This window comes from Dasypus novemcinctus, chromosome 9 (genome assembly GCF_030445035.2).
Source record: "Dasypus novemcinctus isolate mDasNov1 chromosome 9, mDasNov1.1.hap2, whole genome shotgun sequence".
Lineage (NCBI taxonomy): Eukaryota > Metazoa > Chordata > Mammalia > Cingulata > Dasypodidae > Dasypus > Dasypus novemcinctus.
The window spans coordinates 32,482,955-32,508,370 of record NC_080681.1 but is presented as its reverse complement, the minus strand read 5'-3'; the positions used below and the strand labels follow the sequence as shown (position 1 = coordinate 32,508,370).

The following is a 25,416-nucleotide window of genomic DNA, read 5'->3' as shown; positions in this document are numbered from 1 at the left end:
AAGCAACCGATTTTGCCTTCACATTTGACGTTCAACCTGTGCACATTTTAGTGATTCCCAAGAATCTGATTCGGAAGTAGAGCATCAGGTCCGATACAAAGGGATCACCTTAACCAACAGCGCTTTTTCTGTTTGTTTTTTAAATAAATAAAACACAGCTCTCTGTAAGTATTGTGAGGATTCCTACTTGGTTTTTCCCGAGCAGGAAAGGCGGGTGACTGGAGTTGCCAAGAGGCTCGGAGCAGAAAAGGGGTGAAATTAGGGGCTGTGGGCCTCTTTCCCTTCTTTGCCTTACCCTCCTGGAGGCAGGGATGGGAACCGTGCGAGCCCGGAGGGACTGGACCCGAGGCGCCCCGCCAGAGAGCGGACCCCAGTCCCCGGCCGCGGCCGGGCGCGCGGGTCCGCCCCGATCCCAGGGTGCACCGCGCCCCGCCCCCTCCCCGCTCCGCGTTCCCGCCTCCCCTCGGCCCGCGCCCCCTCCCTCGCAGCTCGGGGAGGCGGGGAAGCGGCGGCGGCTGCTCCAGTCGGGGCTCTCTCACTCACTGGGGAGCCAGGCGGTGGCGGCACCTTCCGAGGGCAGAACCGCGAAGCCAGCTCGCCGGCCGGCTAGTGGGACCGCGGACAGACGGACGGCAGCGCCGACGGACGGACAGCGGGGCAGCCTAGCGGCCCGAGTGGTTTCAAGTTCCGCCATGAGCTGGGGCACGGAGCTGTGGGTGAGTCGGCGACTGGGGCGACCCCGGGCGGCGCGGCGCGTCTGGGTGGGCGTCGCTGGCCGTCGGCGGCGAGAGCGCCTCGGGCGGTCCCCGTCCCCGGCGTGGGGGCGCTCCCGCTCTCCTTTGTGTGCAGACCCCTCTTTCTTCCTGGGCGGGCGTCGAGGGGGGCGGCTGCGCGTGGCCCGCGCTCCCGGCCCTGCCGCTGCGAGGGGCCGGGGCAGCGCCGCGGACATCCGGGGCAGCGGCCGGCGGCTCCCGCGGCCCCGCCGTGCTCTCGCGGGCCCGCCCGCTCCTCCGCCGGCACTTTCCCGGCGCCTGGCCCGGCGCGCGGCCGAGCTCCTTTCCCTTTGTATCTCCCCGCCCCAAGGCGGGGGGGGGAGGGGCACCATTGTCCCGGAGGGCGGCGGGTCGTGGGTGGAGGGGGCTCCGTGTGGTCCGCCCTCCCGGGCGAGGGCGTCGCGGGGCCGGGGCGGCGGGGGAGCGGGAGGCGCCGCCCGCCTCCTCGCCCCAGGTAGGGGGAGCCCGGCGGCTTTGTTCGGCGCCGGCCTCGGGCCAGCCAGGCCCAGCCACACGCCCACTTCCCTCTCGGTGCCTCTGGGCTCCGTACGGGAATGCCTTCGCGAGCCTCTCGCTGGACCAGCGCCGGCCGCAGCCCCTCGTAGCTGGGCTGGCTTTTGGAATCCGAATTAAACAGTGATCGATGGGGCAGCCGAGTTTGCCTGGTTTCCCCAGGGCTTTCCTTCCCCTTCCGTTCTTTATTCTCCCTCGTTCTCTCTCCTTTTCCTTTTCTCTTGCTTGCCCTTCTTGGGCGCTGGAGCCTTCAGACAATGCCCAGTTTCTGGTCGAGGTGGGGGGTGGAGTGTAATGGGCCGGGGAGTTCGCGCCCGAGGCCGCCCCGGAAAGGTGGAGGTGTGGAGGGCATTGATTTCTCGGGTGCCGCGGAGGGGCGGACGGAGTGCGGGCGCCCTCCCGAGGGCCGCCGGGCCGCAGCCACTCCCCTCCCTGCCACCTGCGCGGCGTCCGTGCCTTTTGTTAACACGGAGCTCGTGAAATTACAGCAGAGAAAGGGGAGAAATAACTTTTTTGTGTGTATGCGTGCGGTTAGAATGGGAGTGAAAGGAGATGGATTAATTGAAGGGCACAGGGTTTTCTTACATTATTTTTCACTTCTTATTCACAGATTCGGAATCTTAGAATTCAGAGAGACGTTAGAGCTTAGTTATAAACACCGTGTTAGCCAGCCCAAGAATGTCTCCTACAGCATTCTGAACTAGTGCTTACCCAGCCTGTAAACACGCCACCCAAGAGAAAATACCTCCGGAGCCTCTCCATTCCGTTTATTAGATAGCATTAATTGTTCATATATGCGGGATTATTGAGTAAATTGTAATAATGAACCATTTTATAATTGGTTAGGTTTTCAGGCATTACTGACCTTTTTCCTGTCACTTTGTACATTCCATAATTGATTATAGACTGTCATCAGTTCAAAGAGAGGGCATCGTTTTACTTTACATTTTTATAATTAGAAACTTTATTTTTACATACTTGATGACCCACGTTTTAGAGGAAGCTAAAATGTAAACAGAATACTTGAAAAAATAGTAGACTTAACTCTTAATTTGGATTCTTTTTAAAAACCCAATTTGCATCACCTTATTGAAAAACAGTTTTTTGGGAAGACTAAAGTATGTGTTTTTTAAAGAGTCAAGAATATAATATTCAGAAACTATTCTCATACCCACCCTCCTGCCACCTCTGCTATTTCGTTATTTTTAGTTATTTAAAAAGTTTCTCAGCAATTTGAAAAGGTAAAATGTGAAAGGGAATTTTCTTTTTAAATAAAGAATGCATTAATCTTTTTGGAAATTCTGAAGAAATAGTCTAATTTTTCTCTTAAAATTCATTTTCATATTTTAAATTTTTTAGTGGTTTGAGGATTTGGGGAAAACATTTACTAGAAACTAAACAATGTAGAATCAACTCATATCAACTCTGTGTTTAAACCTTAGATAAGGAGAATCTGGTCTAGAGGTCTATTGGGGTTAGAAGAGACCTTAGAAAAATTTGATTAGATTTCCTATTTCACTGTTCTCAGTTTTGAATAAGATTATTGTGCTTGCAGTGGATTGTCATAAAGTACAAAACATCTGTACTGTGTTTTTACCATTAAGGAATTTGAGGTTGGGAAAATTCTTTTGAAATTTTGAATTTAGGGACCAGTTCCCATTATTTCACATTTAGGATCACATTACTGTCCACAAGCCATTTTAATTATTGAAAATATTTTGTTACAAAAATATGCAGTTGTGCATTCACACTCAAGTGTGTTTCTTGTAGTATTTTGGAGTTTTATTGTATTTTAATGCTTCTGAAGTCTTATGTTAAATTTACAAGAAAGTAATTTAATATAACCCCTTAATACTGACACTGGGGAACAGGACTGAGTGATAGTCTTCATGTGGAGAGTTTTGTTGTATGGTTGTGAGAGAATAGTAATTACTGGTAATGACTTTAACCTGTGCTTTAAATGTTTCTAATACTCCAAATGAGCATTTAAGTAAGGTCGTGAATATATACTAGGATCACAGTTCTGTGTTCTGGGTAATGCCAAACAAAGAAATGACAGTGTCTTAATTTCAAAAGGCACTGTAAATATAAAGATTGCATCTTAGCCATTGCTTATTGTGTTGATTTCCTTATTGAATAGCAAGAATGGTTGGATCAGAGTCCAAATAGGAACTAATAATTTCATGAAGCACAAATTTGTAATTATTAGCTCTTCCTACCAAGTAGGGAAATTAAAGATTGGAGAAGTGCTGTGTTTAGTCAATACAGTCTACTTATTAGGAGATGGCTTTTAGTTTTTTGAGAAGCTAAAGTTGAAAAAAAAAAAAAAGATCTGTATGGGTTGTGAGTGTATATGTGTGCATAGATATGGAAAAAAATATGGCTTAGCACATCACACTCATGATTTATTCACAAATTTGCTCTTCAAGGGAAACAGTAAAATACTAGAAATAAGGAATGAGGTAATTAGTCTGGGAGAAGATAGGTTCGAATATCTACTTTGATTTAATTCGTAGGGACTTATAAACCTTTTCATGCATTAGTTTTCTGGTCTATATGATCTGTAGCCATTAGTTTTAAGAGTGTATAATTTAAGGGCCGTTTTTATTTTCTTCATACTACTGTCAGTGTTCATTTCAAAGTTAATGATACCTTTTTGGAAGAAATTCAGAAATATGGTTTGGATGATAGTTAAGGTGGATTCTATAATCTTAAACCTTTAATCTTAAACTTCTCATTAAATGCTTTGTTATCTTTATCCTTATATATTTTATATTCTTGGGAAAGAACTGAATACCACATTATATAGCACTTTTTGAAAATCACACTTCTATTGTAAGTGTGCTAGATTGTAAGATCCTTGAGGATGGGGACTGGGCTAATTTTTGTTTCTTTTGTTTTCAGTGCCTGTAGATATAATTTGTCTAATTGAATTAAGAGGTCATTGGATTACCCTGAGTATTGATTACTGATTAGTATTTTCTAGGGAGTCTTTAGTGTTCTGAAGTCCTTTGTAGGTGATGATAGATTAGGTGATAGGTTATGGGGTTCAAGAAACCCTAAACAAGCTGAAGCCAAAATGATGACATTAAAGAGATAAATATTAACTTCAGTACTTGAGCTAAAAGTATTTTGCAGGTTGGGGAAGAACTGACCTAAGGCAGTTTATATGGATTTACTTGACAGATAGCTTGGTTATGTGACTGGCAAAAAAGCTAGTGAAATCTTAGGCCATAATAATAGGTTTATGTAGAACAGAGGAATTGGGTCTCATTGTAGCCTATACTGGTTAGACCATATCTGTGTATTGACTTTAGCTTTGTTTTAGATTTTTAGAGGGCACTTGTCTAGAGGAGTTTTCTGAAGGAATTCAGTTTAGTTTATCAAACAAAGTAACTATTGAATGCCTATGGTATGGGAAGTGCACCATTCTTTATATGGTGGGATTTATAAAGGTTTAGGTTGGTCCTACCCTGATGGAATGTAAGAGGCATTGTGAGGTGATACTACTTTCCTAATTCCAAAATACTCCCCTACATTGTTATCACTGTCCAGAATGTTCTTTAAACAGTTCCTATCAATTCCCTCTCCTCAGACTATGCATTCTGGATATTATCTCTCTTATGGAACTCTAGTACCTTATATTACAGTTATTTCTTGTACAGTCAAATCTTTGGGAAGTAATCATGGTGTAAAAAGGATTACCATGTTCAGCATTGCATTACAGATGTTGCTGCCATTAGTTAGGGAGGGCAAGAGCTAGCAAGACACCTGTTCATACCACCTTTCATATCTGACTTTATTTAGGTAGAAGCTGAAGACTGCATCTCATCAGTTTCTCCTTTGCATTGCAATTCCCTACTTAACTCATGTCCACTCACTTTCCCTACCTTTTTAAAAGTCACTCTCTCCTTTAGTCTATAAATTGTGGGTTTGACTGGAAACTTAAAAACCCATTCTACCAGTTATTTCTATGTATTAGGCCCTGTTTGTAGACAGAAAATAAGGCAAGAGAATGCTAATGGTTTATAATTATTAAGCACCTACTATGTGCATTTGCAAGTGGCATCTTATTTCATAATCTTCACTCTTTAAACCTTTTCAGTTACAAAAAAAAGTCTGTCTTGGGGAACATAATCATACCTGCAGCAAATTAAAACAATAGGAAAAGAGAATTATATAAAGGTTGTGTTTTAGAGGAGGCAAAAGTTGTTTAATTTTTTAGTTTAGGTCATGTACATCTGACATATCAAAAGGATGTAATAAGAAAGCTGATGATTATCCATTCAACAGATGTTGATTCTTTGCCTCCCGTGATTTAGGCACCAGGCTAGGTTTTATAGGGCATACCTAAAGGAATCAGTTAGATATTAGCAAGAGGCTCAGATAGCTCATGTAGGGAAATAAGATTTAAGTAAGTAACCAGAAAGCAAGTGGAAAGTAGTATGAATTTAGAACTGTCAAAAATTACTTTAGATATCGCAGGGCAAGATTTAGGAAGGTTCTTGAGTCTGTATTATTTGACCTAGATTTTGAAATAAGTAGGATTATTCATGTCCCTAGTTGAGGATGAATGCCCTAAGGAGGAATTAGTGGGAGTTCCTGAGAAGTTCCTGGAGGGCAGAGATCATGGAGTTTTCATTGCTAATGCTGCCTGCCGTAGAGCCTGCCCACAGTAAGATCTTTAATGAATGTTTTTAGGACTGATGGGCGGATAGTGGTTAGGTTTGACTTGAATTTGAGTGTAGGATGCCTGATAGTGGTGATGAAGGATAGTCTGAGACCAGGCTAAGAAGTTTTTCTGACTGAATGCTTGATTCATTAACCTATTTTGTGTGTGTGTGTGTGAGTAGTTACACATTAATAGGTAAGAACCCAATTTTCAGATCACTAAAAAATCTACAGAAAGACCTTAGTTTATGTTAGTGGAAGAGATTACCTCTTCTCAGTCCTTTGGTGGAATCCCCTGGGTTTTAGAAGATGAAAGTTAAATTGACTTTCATCTCTCCTCCAAGAATATTTGAAAGAAATTGGTTGCTTTAATAATGTTATTGGTTCTGAAATTAGTGTTGTATTTGTTACATATATCATCAGGGAATGTATTGCAACTTGTTTAAATGTTTTTCCTTTTCCCCTTATCTATACTTAGTATTTTAAATTCTGTATCAGTTTAGTTTAGTTACTAGTGCTTTTTTGGGGGCTGGGGTGGGGGAGAGGGACACTCATTGGGAAATGCAGTAAATTTTTAACCTTTCCCCATTTCTGCTTTAATTATTACTTCAATGAGCTGATTTTATGCATTCATATAATAAGAGAAGTTTTTCATATTAATAATAATTATAAGGGAAAGTTTTCCTTAAGTTCTTGGGAAAGAACTAAAAACCTCATGAAAGATGTGGAATATTTGTATTGTCTACTTGTTATCAATTGAAAAAGCATCAGTCTAAATAAAGAGTCAGTTTTTCCTATTTTTGGCACACCATTATTTTTTTGTTTTGGGGGAGTTAAATGTCCTCTGTTTTGTCCCTGCTGTATGCCTAATTTGAGTGAAAGGAAGTGGCATTTAGTAAGCCTTCAACTATTCCTTAAATTAGGGAATCAATTAGTTACTATAACATTATCATCAAAATGTTTTTTTTTTTTTTTTAAGATTTATTCATTTATTTAATCCCCCCCCCCTTGTCTGTTCTTTGTGCTCTGTGTCTATTTGCTGCGTCTTGTTTCTTTGTCCGCTTCTGTTGTCAACAGCCGCACGGGAAGTGTGGGCGGCGCCATTCCTGGGCAGGCTGTACTTTCTTTCGCGCTGGGCGGCTCTCCTCACGGGCGCACTCCTTGCGCATGGGGCTCCCCTACGTGGGGGACACCCCTGCGTGGTGTGGCACTCCTTGCGCGCATCAGCACTGTGCATGGGCCAGCTCCACACGGGTCAAGGAGGCCCGGGGTTTGAACCGCGGACCTCCCATGTGGTAGATGGACGCCCTAACCACTGGGCCAAGTCCTTTTCCCTCATCAAAATGGCGCCTCGGGGGTGATCACCGGACATCGTGGATCCTCACAGGGTCCACTGGATGGAATGGAGGAGAGTATGGGCCATGATGTGGACCATTGTCTATGAGGTGCAGAGGTGCCCAAAGATGTACTTACCAAATCCAATGGATGTGTCATGATGATGGGAACGAGTGTTGTTGGGGGGGGAGAGGGGGGGTGGGGGGGTGGGGTTGAATGGGACCTCACATATATATTTTTAATGTAATATTATTACAAAGTCAATTAAAAAAAAAAAACAAAAAAAAATGTTTTGAATGCTATGGTTGTTTAGTGTACTTTTTTATTTTTTAAACCAAACTGTTTACTTAGTTTAACTGTATGAATCCTTTCTGTAATCTGGGAAAATAACTAGTTGGATCTTTTGATATGAAACTTTTCTCTTTATTTAGGTCTGGGACTCTCATTTCCTTGATGATTTGAGTATAATTGATTATCTATAGTAAAAGCAGATTTCATGGCCCACTGGATTCTGAAAATGGGAGCAGAGAATAGTGGTTTATTATGTGCTCTGACTATTGATGGATAGTCATGTATAAGAATAATGTAAACTGTCTGAGAATATTAAAAAATTGTGAAAAAAATGCTGACTTTTGGAGAGTACAAATAGTTAAAGTGATTCTGAGAAAATTTTGGTGAAATTGTGGTTGGTTGAGATTTTTTCCAGAATAAATTACAAAAATCAAAATCATTATAGTGAATCAGCTATGGTTAATAGCTTTTATTTTTTTAAAGATTTATTTCTCTCCCCTGCCCCCACCCCCCAAGTTGTCTGCTCTCTGTGTCCATTCGCTGTGTGTTCTTCTGTGACCACTTCTATCTTTATCAGCACCGGGAATCTGTGTCTCTTTTTGTTGTGTCAGCTTGTTGTGTCAGCTCTCCGTGTGTGCAGCGCCATTCTTGAGCAGGCTGCACTTTCTTTTGCGTTGGGTGGCTCTCCTTACAGGGTGCACTCCTTGTGCGTGGGGCTCCCCTACGTACGGTACACCCTTGCGTGGCAGGGTACTCCTTGTGCTCATCAGCAGTGCGCATGGGCCAACTCCACACGGGTCAAGGAGGCCTGGGTTTGAACTGCGGACCTCCCATGTGGTAGGCAGATGCCCTATCCATTGGGCCAAGTCCGCTTCCCAATAGCTTGTAAATTAACACAGAAGCCACTACTTTTGAATCAGTCTTTGAACTCAATTTAGTTAACATTGTTTACTACTTGTAAAGACTGAATATATTTAATATTTTGGTTTTTAAATCTAAAAATTCCTTATATCACCTTCATTAAATTTTTTCCTAAATATATTAACAACATTCATATACTTTATTTTTAAATGAATATACTCATGTAACTCCAGTTCAACTTATGCTATCCCCAGTAAATACCGGATGCCCTCTCCCCTGAAGCAAAGGTAACCGCCATTCTGATTTATCACCATCCATTAGTTTTGTTGTTTTTTGTTTTGGTAGGTTTTAAAACTTCATGTCAGTGATATCATGCAATTTGTTCTTTAAAAAAAATTTTTAATTGTGGTGCCTCCCCCTCCCCAAGATTTCTCCATTTTAAGCATTTTTAAGTGCACAATTCAAGGGCACTAATTACATTTGCAGTGTTGTGCTACCATTACCACCATCCATTACCAAATCCTTTTCATCATCCCAAACAGAAACTCTGTATCTATTATGCAATAACTCCCCATTCTCTTCTTCCTCTAACCCCTGGTAACCTCTAATCTTTCTGTACCTATAAATTTTCATCTAAGTGGAGTCATAAAATATGCCCTTTTGTGTCTGGCTTATTTCATTTATCAATATTTTCAAGGTGCATCCTTGTAGTATATATTGGTACTTCATTCTTTTTTTATGGCCAAGTAACATTCCCTTTTAAGGATATATATATATCACATTTTGTTTAACCATTCAACTGTCGATGGACATTTGGGTTGCTTCTAACTTTTGACTGTTTTGAATAACATTTTCTTAGTTTTCTAGGTCTGCTATGACAGATACTACAAAACTGCTTGTTTCAATAACAGGAATTTTTTTTTTCAAAGATATATTTATTTATTTCTCCCCCCTCCATCCACTGTTTACACTCTGTATCCATTTGCTGCGTGTTCTTCTTTGTCTGCGTGTTCTTCTTTGGCGGCTCCAGGAACTGACCCTGGGACCTTCCGGAGTAGGAGAGAGGTGATCATTCTCTTGTGCCCCCTCAGCTCCCTGGTCTGCTGTGTCTCTTAGCTCTCCCCTGTGTCTCTGTTGCATCATCTTACTGCGCCAGCTCTCTGCATGGGCCAGTACTCCTGCACGGGGCAGCAGTCCTGTGCGGCCCAGCACTCTGTGTGGGTCAGCTTGCTACATGGGCCAGCTTCCCTTCACCAGGAGGCCCTGGGTATCAGACCCTGGACCTCCTATATGGTAGACGGGAGTCCAATTGCTTGAGCCACGTCTGCTTCCCCAAAACAGGAATTTATTGTCTCACATGTTTGGAGGCTCAAAGTCCAGAATCAAGATGTCGGCAGGATTATGCTTTCTCTAAAATCTGTGGCATTCTGGTGGTGCCTTGCTGGCAGTCATTCTCCCCCTCTGTCACATGGCCCTCTGTCTTCTGTTCTGGCTTCTACTGACTGACTGTATCCAAATTTCCTCTGCTTATAGGGGCTTCAGTCATACTGAATTAAGGCATACCTGGATTCAATTTGACCTCATCCAAATTGGATCTTTGAAGATCCTGTTTAGAGATGAGTCCATACCTACAGGAGGGTGGGAGTGGTGCACATTAGGATTCACCATTCTAGATGTCATGAAGAACATTTGTGATTCATGAGAGTAGGTCCAAATATCAATATAAGTTTGGAAAAAGTTGATTCCAACTCTTGTGGATGACCTCACTGGAGGCATTAACTGCAAATGTGGTGGAAATAGCAAGAGAACTAGAATTAGAAGGGGAGCCTGAAGATGTGACTGAATTGCTATAATCTCATGATAAAACTTGAATGGATGAGGAGTTGCTTCTAATGGGTGAACAAGGAAAGTAGTTTTTTGAAATGGAATCTACTCTTGGTGAAGATACTGTGAGCATTGTTGAAATGATAACAAAGGATTTAGAATATTACATCAACTTAGTTGATAGAGCAGCAGCAGGGTTTGTGAGGATTGACTCCAATTTTGAAAGAAGTTTTTTGTAGGTTAAGATATGCACATTATTTTTTTAGACATAATGCTCTTGCACACTACACAGACTACAGTACTTATATATGTACTGGGAAACCAGAACATTTGTGTGACTTGCTTTATTGTGATAATGACTTTATTATAGTGGTCTGGCGCTGAACCCACAATATCTCTGAGGTATTGCCTGTGAAGTATCTGTTTAAATGCCTGTTTTCAGTTCTTTTGGGTATATACTTAAAAGTGGAATTGCCACACCTTATGGTAATTCTGTTAAAATTTCTGAAGAACCTATATATACTCTTGTGTCTGAATTTTTCCATTTAATACTATATTGTAAGATATATTTTGAGAACTCTTTCTTTGGTTAGTTTGTAGAACTTGTTTTTATATGTAGGATTTGTATTTGCTTTTGCCATGTTACTACTAGTCTGGGACAATCTTAACCCAAGTTCAGGATTTGAAATTCTTGTTTGGTTGTTGGATTTTTTTCTGTCCTCATATTTGTGTTATGCTATCAAAACAAAGGTCCTAATTTTCCAGGATTGACAAACATCTTCAGGACAAAAGTGTTTTCTGTGTTCTTTTACTTTTATGGGTTCTCATTTTTAATTCCCTTTATGACCTTGTAATCCCCTCATGTCTTATTTGGGGTGCTTTAACATTTTTTAAAATAAATTTTATCCATATTTTTGAAGTTTTGTCCAGCAAGATAGTGATAGTCGAAAGAAAAGTCTAGGACCAGATGGCTTCACATTAACAAATTGAAGGAAAAAAACCACTTGATCATTTCAATTGATGCAGAAAAGACATTCGACAAACTCCAGCATCCTTTCTTGATAATAACACTTTGAAAGATAGGAATAGACGTAAAATTCCTCAGTATGATAAAGGGGATATATGAAAAACCCACAGCCAACATCATACTCAATGGGGAGAGATTGGATGCTTTTCCTCTTACATCAGGAACTAGACAAGGATGCCCAATGCCTGCATTATTATTCAACATTGTGCTAGAAGTTCTAGCTAGAGCAATTAGTCAAGGAAATTTAAAAAGGCATCCAAATAAAAAAAGGGAAGTAAAAGTCTCACTATTCAAGGATGACGTGGTTCTGTATTTAGGAAATTATAAAATATCTACAGAAAAGCTACTTGAGCTAATAAATGAGTTCAGCAGAGTGGCAGGATACAAGATCAACACACAAAAGTCAGGAATGTTTCTGTACACTAGTATTGAACAATCTGAGGAGGAAATAGGGGAAAATTCCATTTACAAAAGGAACAAAATGACCCAAATACCTAGTAATCAGTTTAACCAAAGAAGTACAGGGCTTGTGTGTAGAAAACTACAAAGTAATGCTGAAAGAAATCAGTGAAAACGAACAAATGGAAAGATATTCCGTGTTCACAGCTGGAAGACTAAATATCGTGAAGATGTCAACCTTACCCTAATTGATTTATAGATTCAATGCAATACCAGTCAAAATTCCAGCAGCCTACTTTACAGAAATAGAAAAGGCAAATACCAAATTTATTTAGAAGGGCAAGTGCACCCAAATAACCAAAAGCATTCTAAAAAAGAAGGGTGATGTGGGAGGAATTTCACCACCTGACCCTGAAACATATTACATAACTTCAGTGGTCAAAACAGCATGGTATTTGCATAGAGAGACAAATCAGTGGAATAGAATTGAGAGTCCAGAAATAAACCCTCACTTCTATGGTGATCTGGTTTTCAGTACACCACACCTACAAAAGCTATATTAATGGGACAAAACAGTCTCTTCAACAAATGGTGCTGGGAGAACTAGATATCCATAACCAAAAGAATGAAAGAGGACCATTGTTTGACTCCCTATACAAGATCAACTCAAAATGGATCAAAGACCTAAATATAAAAGCAAAGACTAAAAAACTACTAGAAAAAATGTGGGAAAACCTTAAAGACCTTGTGGTAGGTCCTTCTTAAAATTAAACACATTTTTTTTAACTAATAGACTTTATTTTTTAGAACAGTTTTAGATTTATTAAGTATTGGGCAGATCATACAGAGAGTTCCCATATTACCTACCCACGCATAGTTTCCCTATTATTAACATCTTACATTCATCTAACATCTTACAACTCCCTCTATTGGAGTTGCTTGATGTTTCTCTCATGATTAGACTGGGATTATAGTTTTGGGCAAGAAGATACTAGAGGTAAAGTGCCATTTTCATCACATTATTAGGCAAGGGTATATATTACCAACAGGCTTTATCACTGTTGGATCTCTCTTGTAAAGTTGTTTCTGTGTCCTCGGCCCGCAACTTCCCATATTATACTCTTTAGAAGTAACTATGCAGAGCTCACATTTAAGGAGTGGGGAGACATGCTTCCCTTCCATGGAGTATCTACATAATTTATTTAGAATTCTACATGGGAGATTTATCTCCTCCCTTCCCTCTATTAAGCTATTCAATTATTTATATAGGTATGGACTCATGAATATTTCTTTTATACTTCAGGTTAAAGTCCAGTACTACCTTATTAATTTTTGTTGCTCACTTTGTTCCAGCTTTGGCCATTGGGTGGTTTTTCATTTGGCTTCTCTTCTCCTTTGGCATATCCCCATCAATAATTTTTTTTGACTACTTTCTTATTACAAGATGCTCCAGTCTCAGTTTGTGTATTTCTGCCTGAGTCCTGGAATGAGCCATTTATCCAAGGGGTCCTGGTTTCTTTTATTGGAGAATGGTATTAGAAACCAAGGTCTGGGCACCAGGTGTGCTAGTTGCTTCTGGGGTGTCATTTCTTTAGGCTCTCTCAGCTGACAGAACAAAGAAATACATGTTTGTATACTAACCCATGTATATACACATATCTGTAAATATTTATATATTTAACCATCTATATATCACGTTAAACATAAAAGTTACATGAGTTCTTACTGATGTCTCAAACTAATCCATTGTCACAAGTCAGTCTAGCCTCCTCCCCTCGCTTATCTGTAAATCCCCACTTCCATAGCTCCCACTACCCACCATTCATTATTTAATTGTTCCATTTCAGTACGCATGTACGGCAGTATCACAGTTGTTAACCCATACCCCCCATGGGAAACAACATTTATCAACTAGCGTACAGTGCTTTCGTTTAGTTCCTTTTGCCATTAGTCTATGGGCTCTTCATCTTCAGAGTTACTTAGGTCAGCAGCTTTTCTCCTACCCACTTCAGAGAGGTTATTTCATCTGTAATATGGTTAGATTCTCATCACAATGCATTCTTTCCTGGGATCCTCTGACCTCCTAAATGATAGTTGTTGTTTTTTTAAACTTGGATACATTTGACACATTCTTTTTGCTGTAAAGTGCTGTGGGTTTTGACAAATGCATAATGTCATGTATCCATTTTACAGGGTGATATAGAATAGTTTCACTGCCCTAGAAATGCCCTGTGCTTCACCTATTCATCTTTTTCCACTTATTATAGTTTTATCTTTTCCATAATGTTAGATACATGGAATGATATAGTATGTAGCCTTTTTGAATTGGGTTCTTTTGCTTAGAAATATGTATTTAAGGTTCCTCCATGTCTTTTCATGACTTGATAGCTTATTTTTCTTTATTGCTGAATAATATTCCATTGTATGGATGTACCATCTTTTATCCATTCATCTATCACAGGACATCTTGGTTGTGGTACTTGTTTTGTTTGTTTTTTTTCCCAAGATTTATTTTTTTATTCCCGCGCCCCCCCCCCCCCCCCCCCATTATTTTGTGCTTGCTTTCTCCTTTCTGTGTCCATTTGCTGTGTGTTCTTCTATGTATGCTTTTCTTCTTTAGGCAGCACCGGGAACCGATCCTAGGACCTTCGGGAGTGGGAGAGAGGTGCTCAATCTCTTGCACCACCTCAGCTCCCTACTCTGCTGTGTCTCTTATTAGTCTGTCCTCTGTGTCTCGTTTTGTTGCATCATCTTGGTGCTCCAGCTCTCTGTGCAGGCCAGTATTCCTCCGTGAGCCAGCATGCACACATGCATGGGCCAGCACTCCATGTCGACCAGCTCTCTGCTTGGGCCAGCTTGCCTTCACCAGGAGACCCAGGAGTTGAACCCTGGACCTCCTATATGGTAGATGGGAACCCAGTTGCTTGAGCAACGTCTACTTCCTGACATTCGCTTTTTTAAAAAAAGATTTACTTATTTCCCCCCCCTCCCCTCCTCCCGCCCTGCTGTTTTTGCTCTCTGTGTTGTCTTCTCTTCTTGTTTTTCTCTCTAGGATTCACTGGGATTCAACCCTGGAGACTCCTTATATGGAGAGAGGTTCCTTGTCAATTGCGCCACTTCAGTTCGTGGTTTCTACTGCACTTCACCTTGACTCTCCCCTTATTTCTCTTTTGTTGTGTCATCATCTTTGCTGTGTGACTCACTTGCACGGGCACTGGCTCACCATGCAGGCACTCATGCAGGCACTGGATCACTGTGCGGGTACTTGTGCTCCCCATGTGGGCACTCTTGCAGGTGCTTGCTCACCATGTGAGCACGCTTTCTCTTCTTTTTCACCAGAAGGCCCCAAGGATTGAACCGTATAGTAGGTAGAAGCTCTTATTACGTGAGCCGTTCTGCTTCCCCCAGCACTTGCTTTTTGACACAAAATTTATTGAGATAAGTGATCCCAGTTCCATGTGGTGTTCTGGAACTGTTCAGGTAATGAATTTCTCTTTATGGAAGCAGTGCTCTAGATAGTGAGGAATAAATGATTTTTAGAAGTTTCTGTTTTGATTCGGTGTTCCTAATGATATTGATATCATTTGCTGCTAAAACTGAACTTTAATTTTCTCTGTAACGTAGTTCAACAATGCATTGGGTTATTGGTTTCTGAAATGGGTAGAAATCTAGAGATGTGAAGTGCTTGATGCCCCACCCATATTCCTAGGGCCTTATCACTTCTTTGTTCCTTGTTTTGGCATCCAAAGACTAGTATCTGTATCTCTTTGCTTGAGTGCTTCTTAGAAATTATGGAAGGCCGCTTTGCTCACATTATGGGCCAGAAGTCCCAGATTAGTGCCACCCTTCCAGTAGAGCAGTTTTCTGTCAGTGATGGATGGGATTTGTGTGTCTCTGGTTTTCTTTGCTTAGAGGTTTGTGAATTTTATTCATCTTTCCGAGAACCAACTTTTTGTTTCATTGATTTCCCCATTTTTCTGTTTTCAACTTTATTGATTTCTGCTTCTATTCTTTACTCCCATCTGGTTGTTTTGAGTTTGTTTTGCTCTTCTTTTTCTAGTTTCTTTAGGAGTGAGCTTATGTTTTTTATTTTTAATGGTTCCTCTTTCCTAGAGTAAGAATTTAGTGCTATTAATTTCCCTCTGAGCACTGTGTTAGCTGGGTCCCACAAATTTTAATACTTATGTTTTCATTTTCATTTAGATCCATATTTATATATTAATTTCCCTTGAGACTTCTGCTTTGACCCATGGATTATTTAGAAGTATATTGTTTCTTAGTGTTTGTAGACTTTCCTGTTTTTGTTTTTTTTTTTTTTTTTTGTTGTTGTTGTTATTGTTTTCTAGTTTGATTTCATTGTGGTCAAAGAATGTATTCTGTATAATATCAGTTCTTTTAAAATTGTTGAGATTTATTTTATGACTCAGGGTATATAGTCTATCTTGGTGCATGTTCTTGGGTGCTTGGCAAATGTGTTTTCTAGCTTTTGGGTGGAGTATTCTATAAAGGTCAATTAGATACTTTTGGTTGATGGTGATATTGAAGTCTTCTGCATGCTTGCTCTTTTTCTGTTCATTTGTTCTGTCAGTTGTTGAGAGAAGAATGTTGAAATCTCCAGCCCTAATTAAGGATTTGTCTATATCTCCTTTCTGACACTTTTTGCTCCAAATATTTTACAGCTCACTTGTTACAACTTGTATGTTTAGGGTTGATAGGTGTTGATAAGTCTTTTTGGTGGGTTGAAACCTTTTTTTTGTTTTGTTTTTTGTTTTATACAGGAGTTATCAGAGATTGAACCAAGGACCTTGTACATGGGAAGCAGGTGCTCAACCACTGAGCTACATCCACTCCCCAGGGGTGCACTTTTTATCTAATGTCCCTCTCTGTTCTGAGTACATTTGCTCTGAAGTCTGCTTTATCTACTATGTAGTAACTACGCCTTTGTTTTGATTAATGTTTGCATCTTTTTCCATCATTTTCCTTTCAGCTTACCTGTATCATTATATTTGAAGCGTGTTTCTTGTAGACTTCTTGCAGTTGGGTTTTTTTTTTTAATCCATTATGACATCTCTTTTAATGGGTGTATTTTAGGCCATTTGCATTTCGTGTAATTATTGATATGTTATGACTTAAGTCCTTTATTGTATTTTTTTCTTTTGTTCTGTTTTTTTGTTTCTCTGTTTTAGCTTGCCATCTTTGTGGGATTACTTAAATGTTTCTCAGAATTCCATTTTTGATTGATCTCTATTGTTTTTGAACGTATCTCTTTGTATAGCTTTGTTAGTGGTTGCTCTCTATATTACATACATATACATAACATTACAGTCTACTGATGTCCACATTCTACCAGTTTGAGTGATTATATTTATGACAGTCTTAGATATTTCCACTATGTATATTGAGACCCACATTAGAAATTAGTGTTATAATTGCTTTAATCACCATATGTAATTTAGAAAACTTAAGGAAATTCTTTTGTATTTACTTGTACTTTTGCTCTTTCTCTTGTTCTTTTTCCTTTTCATTTCCAGTATTCCTTGTTTTATAATTTCTTTTTGGTTTAGATGATTTTCTTTAGCTATTAATTTAGGCTACTTTCTTCTCATGGCAAGTTTGCCTGGTTTTCCTTCTTCAAAGAATGTCTTGATTTCTTCTTCATTCTCGAAGGATATTTTCACTGGATGTGGAATCTTGAGTTCACAGTTCTTCTCTTTCATCACTTGAAAAACATTGTGCCATTTCCTTCTGGCCTCGTGGTTGCAGGTGAGAAATCCAGTGCCATTCAAATTGTGTTTCCTCATTTTCCTCTGGCTGCTTCCAGAATTTTTGTCTTTGATTTTGTTTGTTTATTTTATTTTATTTATTTTAAGATTTATTTTTTATTTATTTCTCTCCCCTACCCCCTGCCCCGGTTGTCTGTCCTCTGTGTCCATTTGCTGCATGTTCTTCTTTTGTCCGCTTCGCTTGTCAGTGGCATGGGAATCTGTGTCTCTTTTTGTTGCGTCATCTTGTTGCGTCAGCTCTCCATTTGTGCAGTGCCATTCTTGGGCAGGCTGCACCTCCTTTCGCTCTGGGCGGCCCTCCTTACAGGGCGCACTTCTTGCGCACGGGACTCCCCTACACGGGGGCACCCCTGCATGGCACAGCACTCCTTGCGCGCATCAGCACTGCATGTGGGCTAGCTCCACATGGGTCAAGGAGGCCTGGGGTTTGAACCGTGGACCTCCCATGTGGTAGATGGACGCCCTCTCCACTGGGCCAAGTTCGCTTCCCTGTCTTTGATTTTAGAAGTTTAACTGTGATGCTTCTTGGCATGGATTTCTTGGAATTTATCTGGTTCAGAGTTCATGTAACTGCTTTTTTTTTCCCCCGTTGAGGTTCTGGGGCCAGAGATTGAACCCAGTACCTTATATGTGGCAAACTGGTGCCCAACCACTGAGCCACATTGGCTTTCCTGAGTTGGTTTTTTTGTTTGTTTTGCTTGTTGTTCGTTTTTGTTTTTTTCCAGAAGCATCAGAAACTGAACCCAGGACCCATGTAGGAGGCGGGAGTTCAACCACTTGAGCCACATCCACTCCCTTGATTAGCTTCTTGAATCAGTAGTTTTATGTTTTTGTTGTTGTTTTTTGTTTTATTGTTTTATTTATTTTTGCCCAGTTTGGGAAATTTTCAGCCAGTACTTTTTCCAATACTTTTTTTAGTTCTGTCTTCTTTTGTCTTTCCTTCTGGAACGCCAGTGACATGAATATTAACTCTTTTGTTTTAGTCTCATTTGTGCCTGAGGCTCTGGTCTTTATTTTTCGGTCTTTTTCTCTTTGTTATTCCGATTGGGTAATTTTAATAGTTCTAGATTCAAGTTCATTAATTCTTTTCTCTGTTCTCTCCATTTTCTTCTTGAGCCCATCCGTCGAGTTTTGCATTTTCAGTTCTAAATATTTACTGTTGCTTTGCTGAGACTCAGCATAATATTTTCAAGGGTCATCTATGTTGTAACAGATACCAAAACTTCATTCCTTTTTATTGATGAATAATATTTCATTTTACAGTTATACCACATTTTATTCATTCATCAGTTGACATTTGGGTTGTTTTCACTTTTTGGATATTATGAATAATGCTGCTGTATACATTTTTGGACAAGATTTTATGTATACCCTATGCTGGGTCATATGGGTAATTCCATGTTTAACCATTTGAGGAACTCTCAGACTTTTCCAAAATGGCTGCCCCATTTTACATTCTTACCAGCATTGTATGAGGGTTCTGATTTCTCTGCCTCTTTGCCAACAACCGATAGTATTTGACTTTTTGTTTATAATTACCCTAGTGAGTATGAAACGGTGTAAAATCGTGGTTTCTTTTTTTAAAATTTAAAGTGGTTTTATTCACACTCGTACAGTCCATCCAAAGTGCACAAATCAGTGGCTCGGTATAATCACAGAGTTGTGCATTCTTTGGGGAAATGTCTTTTCATCTCAGTTAATTTTTAAGTACAAAAATTCACCTTAATTTCCTGTGGCAATAGGTATTAATAAAATATAAATAAAAACTAATATGGATGACAGTGTACTGTTTTGCGAAAATTAGAAATTTAATTGTGATGTTAAGAAGATACTGTATTATATTGGATAATTCTCCCTGAACTGTTAACTACTCTATGGTATTTGAGAAGTTTAAAATCCAGGTATAAATGTTAGCTGTGCTGTCTTTTACTTTTGTTGAGAAACTTTGCAGTGAACTTGCATTCTACCTGGTTTTCTTCACTTGCCTCTGATGAGGTTACGGATGGCAGCCCTTGCAATTGTCTAGGTAAAAAAAATTTTCTTATGTTGTTAGATCTCAATAGTTTCAGCTATGAAAGGCCAGCAAAGGTAGGAGATATTTTAAAATAATGAAAAGTACTTCTCACAATTCAAAACATGACCTTTTGGATTTTGAATTTTATTGCAGAATTTAGTTAATTCCTATAACTTTGAGTTATTATTTATAAGAATAATGCTGCAGGGTACTTATTAATTTATACTATATCTAGAGTATTATGTTATTCAAAGTCACATTTTCATTTTCTTTCTTAGTATTTTGACTTTCATTATCTATGACAAACATTTCTTTCTTTTTTTCTTTCTTATTTTCCTAATTGTTTCTTGGCTGGGTAAAAAATATATATATATTTTTTGGTTACTGCATGTGTAGAATATCTTTTTCCAGCCTTTCACTTTCAATCTATTGATATCCTTGGGTCTAAGGTGAGTCTCTCTTTTGTAGAAAGCATATAGGTAGCTCATATTTTCTTATCCATTCCTCCAGTCTTTGGATTGAGGAGTTTAATCCATTAACATTCATTGTTATTAATTACTATAAAGGCAGTTCTTATTTCACCCGTTTTGACCTTTGGATTTTATCTGTCATATTTTATTTTATTTTCACAACTCTTTTGACTCTTTTAGTTACTTTTACTGATATAATCTTCATTTCTAGACTCTCTCTACATCATTAGGCCTCCCTTGCCTGTCTTTTCTTTTCAAGTTGTTGCACTTCCTTCAGTATTTCCTGCAAAGTGGGTCTCTTTGTTATAAATTATCTCAGTTTCTGTTTAGTTGTGAATATTCTAAACTTGCCCTCTTTTTTAAAAAAAATGTGTTTTTTAAAGACACTTCAATTACATAAATGATACATAAAAAATACAGGGATTCCCATATGCCCTGCTCCCCTTCCCCATACCTCCCACATTTTCCCACATAAACAACATCCTTCATTAGTGTGGTACATTCAGTGCAATTGATAAATGCATTTTGGGGCATTGCCACTGAGCATGGATTATAGTTTACATTGTAGTTTACACTCTTTCCCACCCAATTCTGTAGGCTATGGCAAGATATATAATGGCCTGTATCTGTTGTTGCAGTGTCATTCAGGATAATTCTGAAATCCCGAAAATGCCCCCGTATTACACCTGTGTTTCCTTCCCCTTGCTCTCGGAGCCTCCAGTGACTACTGCCTCCATATCAATGTTGTAATTTCTTCCATTGTTAGAATCACAGTAAGTCTAGAGTAAAATACTAATAAGTCCACTCTAGTCCATAGTTCATCCCCCAATCCTGAGGATTCTGGGATGGTGATTTACACTCCACCTCTAATTGAGAGGGGGCTTTGATCCCATACAGCCGATGGATAGGACTCTTTTGCTTGCAGTGTAGGCTCTCTTGGTTCTTTGGTGTGGTGGTTGTCCATCATCACCTTCTTGTTACTTGTCCTGCATGCGTCCAGTGAACTGGGAAGTAGGTATTGCAACTCCACTGAGGAAATGCATGCTAAAGCATTTGCAAAGGGAAAATAGGGGGTGTGGGAAGTGGTGACAGCAGGTGGTAAGGGAGTTCCTTGGTTTTTGTCTTTTTAAAGTGGAAAATTTATAGGATGTATGTTTATGAATTACAAAGGGAAGGGAGAATGATAATGCGGAGAGGTTTTGATTTTGGAAGCAATGTATTTAAGGAAGAGGACATGGGATCCAGTGGAAAAGTGAAGGGATTGCTCTTAGATAAAAGTAGGGACCAGTGTAATAGAAAAGAAGGCAGAGTACCTACAGGTTAATAGTTTAATGAGAAGAGGAGGTAACTGTCTAAAGCAGGGTTCTTAACCTTTTTTTGTTCCATGGACCCCTTTTCCAGTCAGGTGAAAACCATGGTCTCCTTACTAAGTCCACACTATACTGTGTATCATTTAATATATCACACCTGTAGCAACACATCACCACAAGAATAACTTTTTTTGAATTTAAATTCAAGCCCACAGACCCCTTAAGAACCGTTGATCTAAAGAGTGCTTCAATTTTCCCAGTGTAAACAGAATCTAAATTATCAGCGAGAATGAGGAAAGGAGAGAAGATGGTATATTGGAGGTTTCATGAGAAAGAAGGAAGTGGTGGATAGTCATTGTGAAGAGGAGAGTAAACAGCTTGGGAAAATATAATAGGATCAAAGGTCAACCCTGCAGGCCCTCATGAGGTTTGTTATAAAACATAAAAAATGAGACGGATCAGTACAGATGGGTGTTACTCCTCAGTCATGGTTACCTGATGGGATATAGACATAGTGAACATAATCAGCTGGCCAAGGTTGAGATTTTGTCAAAAGTACAGCAGAGGGAAAGAAGAGTAAGGGAGTTGGGTATGTTGCAAAGGAGTGATTAGAATAGATGTAGATGAACCTACTCAACACTGACCTGCTCCGCTGTGGTGGTTTGAAGCTGTACGTACCCCAGAAAAATATGTTCTTAAATTTAACCCATTCCTGTGTGTGTGAACCCGTTGTAAGTAGGACCTTTTGATGAGGTTACTTCAGTTAAGGTAAGTCCCACTTCAATCAGAAAGGCTTAATCCTGTTATTGGAGTCCTTTATAAGAGAATGAAATTCAGACAGAGACAGGAAAAGTCAAGGAAGCAAAAAGCTGAAATAGAACCTGGATGAGAAGGAAGAGATCAGGAGACACTGCCATGTACCTTGCTGTGTGACAGAGGAACCAGAGATCATTGATAGCTAGCCCCAGAATGCCTCAAAGAATGCCACCATCTTTGGGGAAAAATATCTACAGAAAACTACCCAAGTCAGTTTTTCAGAGTATTCCTGTTCCACTAAATAGTTTTCAAACAAATTTTGGGCATCCAGTCTCTGGTTTACTTATGTATCTTCTAGAAGAATCATTGACCAGGGTTTATCAACCTTGGCACTATTGATAAATTAGGCTCTATAATTCTTTGTTGAGGGAGAAAGGGAGCTGTCCTGTTCATTGTAGTGTTATTTAGCCATCTCTTTGGCCTGTAGCCACTAGATGTCAGTAGCATCTCCTCACCTCCACTTCAATTATGACAACAAAAAATGTCTTCAGACGTTGCCAAATGTCTCTTGGGGGTGGCGTGGGTGGGTCCAAATTGCCCTTGTTTGAGAACCATTGTTACAAGAACCATTGTTACAGACTTTTTTTTGAGGTACCAGGGGCTGGGGTCTGAACCTGGGACCTCGTATGTGGGAAGCCAGTGCTTAGCCACTGACCCACACTGGGTTCCCTGAGTTGGTTTTCTCATTTGTTTTGCTTGTTGTTTATTTCTCTCTTTTTTCAGGAGGCACTGGGAATTGAACCCAGGACCTCTTGTGGGAGGTGAATGCTCAACTGTTTGAACCACATCTGCTCCCTGCAGATTTTTTTTTTTTAAGATTTTTATTTATTCTCCCCCCCCCCCCAGTTGTCTGCTCTCTGTGTCCATTTGCTGTGTGTTCTTCTGTGACCACTTCTATCTTTAGCAGTGGCACTGGGAATCTGTGTCTCTTATTGTTGCGTCATCTTGTTATGTCAGCTCTCCATGTGTGCAGCCCCATTCTTGGGCAGGATGCACTTTCTTTCGCGCTGGGCGGCTCTCCTTACGGGGCGCACTCCTTGCACGTGGGGCTCCCCTACATGCGGGACACCCCTGCGCGGCACAGCACTCCCTGCGCGCATCAGCACTGTGCGTGGGCCAGCTCCACATTGGTCAAGGAGGCCTGGGGTTTGAACTGTGGGCCTCCCATGTGATAGATGGATGTCCTATCTATTGGGCCAAGTCCGCTTCCCAGATTGTTTTTTAACTAGTAAAAGGTATCTATCTTCAAGTCTGTCATACATTTTCTTGTACTTTTACAGACTTTTATTCAAATTTGCATGAAAAGTTGGATGTAAGCTTAAGTTTTGTTATCTTAAATCATTTTAAATTAACTGGAAGGAATATCCCTCTTTAACATGAACAGACCCCAAAATTAAAGGGCCTGCTACTTAATTGAAGTGAATGAAGAACGTTTTTCTCAAGGAAATCTAATAGATTCCTTCTTAAAGCAATTAACTTATCCCTTAGTTTTTGTAACTTAAAAACTTGAGTTTTTTTCAATGAAAGTGCATGTATAGATGATATGTACATATATATGTACAACATACATGTAATGCTGAGCAGTTAAGTTTCTCTTTAAGTGCCTTATATTCATATTTTCTGTATTTAGAATACTGCCACAAAATTGGCATGTATCCACTATTAACTCTGATTAATGATAGTCTTTCAGCAATTTCTATACTTCTATTATTATATTATAGTTTCTATACTATACTTTTGACAGTAGCAAGAACAAAATTAGGAAACGTCAATTTGTATAAAATTAAAAATATTGACTATATGAATTCACATACTGACTTGCAAATAGAAAACCATTTCGTATTTACAGACATTAAAATTTGTTTTAAAATATCTGACATTATACACTGACACAAATTAAAATCACAAAATGGTCTAATATGTAATCTCTATATATCTCAAGGAAGGATAGTTATTCTGCCTTAAAAATGTTTATCTATGAATGACACACAGTCTTCTTGAAAGGGTTCTGTGAGACTCTAATCAGCACTTGATCCAAATCTATAACTACAGTATTTTGAATGTATCATGTGCTTTATACTTGCTCATTTACTTTTCAGTAAAACCTTGAGGGTAGTTATTATTTTAACTCCCTATTTTACAGATGAGGAAAGTAAGGCATAAAGACTAAGTAGTTTGAGCAAGGTCCAAGGGCCAGTAAGTTGTGGGGCTGGGATTCAAACCCAGATAGATCTGGCTTCAGTGTCTGAACTCTTGATCATTCTGCCATGCTGCCTTCCTATGAAGATTTCTGGTGGCAAGTGTGCAATACTGCCAGCTAGACTTCCCAAATGAACAGGTGTAAACTGAAAAACTGCACACTAATGTACATTTCAGCTGAAGAAAAATATTTGGAAAATAAACGTGCTACAAAAACTAATGTTTAATGTGTTCCAAAGTCAAGAGCTCTAGGGACTTTTTTTTTTAATCATAAACATTATTCTCTTCTACATCTTTTTTTTTTTTTTTTTAAAGATTTATTTATTTATTTAATTTCCCCCCCTCCCCTGGTTGTCTGTTCTTGGTGTCTATTTGCTGCGTCTTGTTTCTTTGTCCGCTTCTGTTGTCGTCAGCGGCACGGGAAGTGTGGGCGGTGCCATTACTGGGCAGGCTGCTCTTTCTTTTCAGTGCCATTACTGGGCAGGCTGCTCTTTCTTTTCACGCTGGGCGGCTCTCCTCACGGGCGCACTCCTTGCGCGTGGGGGTCCCCCACACGGGGGACACCCTTGCGTGGCACGGCACTCCTTGCGCGCATCAGCGCTGCACATGGCCAGCTCCACACGGGTCAAGGAGGCCCGGGGTTTGAACCGCGGCCCTCCCATATGGTAGACGGACGCCCTAACCACTGGGCCAAAGTCCGTTTCCCTCTTCTACATCTTGATACTTGAGAAAGAGCAGATTTGTTCTGAATGTTTCCTTCTACAGGAAAAAGGTTCCTACCTTGAAATCCTCTGTGTAATACATTAAACATATTACTATTAAATTGTACACATTTCTTAGAATCCCAAAACCTCCTTCAAGCATGGAAGAAAAAAAGGAAGTGTTAAAAAATGTTTTAAAGCAAAATCTGACTTTTTTTAAAATTGAACTCATATTTATTGAACATTTACTATGCACCTGATACTGTACTAGTTAGGCATTTTTTTAGCTTGTTGTTATTGAGCTTTATATTCAAATTCTCCAAACCTGGCACTTGCTACAATAGCTGTTAGTCCCCTGTAACAGCATTTTTTATATGCCATGGTGGTCCCAGTTAAAAATCAAGGCTTTTGCCTTAGTTTTTTACTGGT

General features: G+C 39.9%; 1 protein-coding gene across 2 annotated transcripts in view; it reads left to right on the top strand.

The window, feature by feature from the left end:
* The first annotated feature begins 280 nt into the window (after window positions 1–280).
* The window catches only part of FNBP1L (formin binding protein 1 like), a 131,004-nt gene continuing 105,868 nt past the window's right edge, over window positions 281–25,416 (top strand). The window contains exon 1 of one of the 2 annotated variants that reach the window (XM_058303160.1): window positions 281–716. In XM_058303160.1, coding sequence (XP_058159143.1) covers window positions 312–716 — 405 coding nt within the window. In that variant the 5' untranslated portion in view covers window positions 281–311. The remainder of the gene's footprint in view (window positions 717–25,416) is intronic. The other variant, XM_071217244.1, reaches the window with a different exon arrangement.